The sequence below is a fragment of the Lissotriton vulgaris genome, chromosome 7 (genome assembly GCF_964263255.1).
Source record: "Lissotriton vulgaris chromosome 7, aLisVul1.2, whole genome shotgun sequence".
Taxonomy (NCBI): Eukaryota; Metazoa; Chordata; class Amphibia; order Caudata; family Salamandridae; genus Lissotriton; species Lissotriton vulgaris.
This window is the reverse complement of record NC_141695.1, coordinates 370370360-370374013: the sequence shown is the minus strand read 5'-3', so window position 1 is coordinate 370374013 and position 3654 is coordinate 370370360. Positions and strand designations below refer to the sequence as shown.

Here is a 3654-nt window from a genome sequence, read left to right as displayed (position 1 = left end):
AGCTTAGGATGATTTTCATATATCATACGTAGCTCTTATTACAGAAAAGGTTGGAGACTCCTGAGGTAGATAGTCTGCATACTATGGTACTGTCTTAAAATTGCACATACATGTAGAATCGAAGCAACTGAGCGGATGCTACTACTACGAAGTAGCTCCAGATCCCATCCTGCTATTAAAAGAACTACATTTTGTTGTAAAAACAAAGTTAGAGAATGCTAAAAAACACATTAATTAAATACATGTTACCATACCCAGAGAATTGGCCTGTTGAACTAAGTATACAGGCATGCTACATAACTGAGTTAAGGTTATCTGGCATGCATGTGAACCGAATACCCTCTGCAATCAGTAACTGCACAAAACCTCTGGTTAAGGTTTTTTTGCCAAAAGAGGTGAAAGGTCAGCAGGGATGCCTATCCATTCTGGAAGGAATGCTGCATCATAGTGGAAAACTTTGAGGAAAGGTGAATCAGGCAAGGTGTAGTTGTCAAGGTAGATCACCTCCCCGCCCGCTAGGTAACTTGCCCAATATCCAAAGGTGCCAATGGTCATGATGGTGTGGTTGCAGTGGGCGAGGAGGGAAAAGTCTTTCCCCGGTGATGACTCATTGCTGTCACCAGAGAAGAAGACATCGCCTCTGGAGCTGTTAATATTTTCCTTGCACCACTGCATCCCGTTGCTTGTCACCACAAACACAGGCTCCTCGTATTTGTCTCGAAAATATTTCATAGCCTTTTCTAAGTAGCCTTTATCAGCTACTACCCCTTTCCAGGAGTCGGGCATTACTGTAAGATAGTCCCCTCTTCGAACATGAACCCCAATGTAGGTTACATTCTTCCGAGAGCCCTTTAGTTTCTCCAAGAACTGATTGACCTCCTCTGTGATATAGTCATGGAACGTGAACTCTTTGAGGATCTCATCTCGAATGTGGTGGTAGAAGGTCCAAGAGCAGGGAGTGCTGGTCAAGTGCACAAATTTCCCACTGAGGTGCTTGTACTCTTCAGACATCCAGTCGCTTATCCGATAATATTTCCACTTTATTTTGTTGATTGCACTTTGGTGCATCTGTGGCATACGAATCTTGAAAATCGGAGCTAGCCAGTTGAACATCTCTGGCAATATGTAAGCTGGACGCCTGTGGAGTTTGGCCAAAGCATATAGCGTTGCATACTCGCCCATTTGATTTCCAAGGCGGCCAACGGAATTCACAATCCATGCCCCATCAGCGAGGATGTGTGAGTCACCCTGTATAGTCTTAGGTTCCTCATGGAATCTGGTAATATGTTGGTCCAGGCATTCAGTTTTCTGTTGACTCGTCTTGTGAAAGAAAACAGACACAACTAAAAGCCCAAGAATTGCAACAAAAACCTTGATGTGAGAGAAAGTCTTCCTCATGAAGGGCCCAGTCACTTTTGGATTCATATTTGCTCTTCACTGTTTGACCTAGACAAAAAGAAATGATTAGTAACGAGTTACCTTCATTCAAGATATGAAATTTCCATTTGTCATTGGTAAAGGCTCTCGCTTATACTGTGCTGTGCCACTTGTATGGTGCTCAATGAAAAGATAGACCATTACATGTAATGGGGTGACCCTGTAACCCTCAGAACCTGGGCGGGTAATAAACTAAATAATGATCCCCTGTGTGAATCCGAAGGTTAAGAACACGGATTACGTGAACGAGAAATAAAAGAAACAAGGCTTCACCCTACCTCGTGTATAATTAATCATTACGGAGGTATAAGGAACATCTATATTGTCTGAGTCGGCGGACCGGCAGTGCAGTTCAGAAAAAGACCAGGACTCCGAGTGGAGCAAGGTCTACAAGAGGCTGTCCTACATATACAGTCCTGATGAAGACCCGCCCCTGATGCGCTAAATCACCGCATCGCTTCCCAGGGTCGAAACATCGACGCAATCCCTTCTTACACGAACCAACTATTCAAAATCCTGTAGGAACCAAGATTAAATTGATGTACCTACCAGATTATTGTATGTATAGTTGTCGCTGCCAATGAGTATATGAGTTAACAAGTTTACTTATTGTTTTAATCGTGTTATTTTTTGCACAAAATTTATGTGTCATGTATGTTTTAAGTATGTTTTAGGGACAGCAACTGAAGTAATTTGTGTTTCAAAATATGAGAGTTTGAGTAAAAATGTACTTTCATCTTTTACTTTGTGGTCAGTGTGTTTGATTGTGTTGATATAAGAATCACTATCTTTGTATCCTGATTAGGGATGAAGTGTACAAGAAATATCATTGAAATACTAAATCATTGGGTATTTCGGTCCGACAGAACCATCATTATTTAGTGTATTTTCAATGAAAAGATAGAGCTGTGGGACCTATTTGCAGGCCCATAGTGTGCGTATGTATCTGAGAGCTTGGAGAATGCCTGTGAAGCCCTGTGGCAACGGTTGTATGAGATAATACGTTTCAATGAGTCCAGAGTTGAAAGGCACTGGGAGAGGTGTGGTGCGGTGGCCCTGTTTGGCCAGTCCGGCGTGACTGCTGCCTCTGTGTGCCCAGCTGTTCCCTGCCCCACCTCGCTCCCAGCCGCTGCTCCCCCGTGGACCCACCCCCTCCAGCATCACCGCTCCGCTCCCCCCCCACTCGCCACCCCGCTCCCGCCTCCCAGCTGCTCCTCCCTCGCCCCGGCCCCCCCACTCCCATTTATGGCAGTGTGATTGTGCGCCGAAGGCGCACCAAAGGCATGCCCGTCTGCACCCGTCCGCACCTGGACCGCGCCCAGTGCCAGAACCCCTGGTCCCTGCAGATGCCAGCCCACCCACCGGACCTACGACGCAGCCACCCTCAACGCACTCAACACCGTCCGGGTCCCCGGCTGCCACCGAGCTACCCCAGGACGTACCCACAGACCCTTCACCTGCCACTCCTGCAAGTTCTCCTGCATCCGGAGCTGCACTGCACCCGCCAAGCCTACCCCCAGCAGCAACCACCTGAAGTGCATCCTACTCAACACCCGCTCCATCCACAGACACGCCGTCGAACTCTGGAACCTCCTCGACTCCACATCTCCTGACGACACCTTCCTCACACAAATCCTGGATGAACGTCTCCTCAGCGCCCGACATCGCCATCTTGGACGGATACAAGATCACCCGGAGGGACCGCGCCAACCAGACTGAAGGAGGCATCGCCATCGTCCACAAGAACACCATCCGTATCACGACCAACTCTGACGACACCCTCACAGCCGCCGAACACCTACACTTCCAGATACACACCGACCCCAAGACCACCCTCAGAGGCACCCTCATCTACAGACCCCTGGGACCACGCACACAATTCAGCGAAGACATCACCGACTTCATCAGCCCGCACGCCCTCCCCTCCGCTGACTACATCCTCCTAGGGGACCTCAACTTCCACCTAGAGAACAACAACGACAGCAACACCACCGCCCTGCTGGACAACCTCGCCAACCTCGGACTCAAGCAACTGGTTACCACCCCCACCCACTACGCCGGCCACACGCTTGACCCTGTCTTCTCCTCCAGCAAGGACATCTCCTTCAGCCACGCCACCGGACTCAACTGGACAGACCACAGCCGCGTCCACTTTAGCTTCAGAAGGACCATGCTCCACCACCACCCGCAACAGGTTCCCCACAGAAGCTGGAACAA

General features: G+C 48.8%; 1 protein-coding gene across 1 annotated transcript; it reads right to left on the bottom strand.

Annotated features, from left to right (window-relative positions):
* Positions 1 to 235: 235 nt before the first annotated feature.
* On the bottom strand, positions 236 to 1425 carry LOC147701667 (galactoside alpha-(1,2)-fucosyltransferase 2-like). The gene has a single exon (XM_086928684.1). The coding sequence runs from the start codon at positions 1423 to 1425 to the stop codon at positions 373 to 375; it is 1053 nt and encodes a 350-aa protein (XP_086784810.1). The 3' UTR covers positions 236 to 372.
* Between the last annotated feature and the right edge of the window lie 2229 nt (positions 1426 to 3654).

What these genes read in the sequence shown, in the direction of transcription:
- LOC147701667 (XM_086928684.1), bottom strand. Translation starts at nt 1,425, where the DNA reads ATGAATCCAAAAGTGACTGGGCCCTTCATGAGGAAGACTTTCTCTCAC.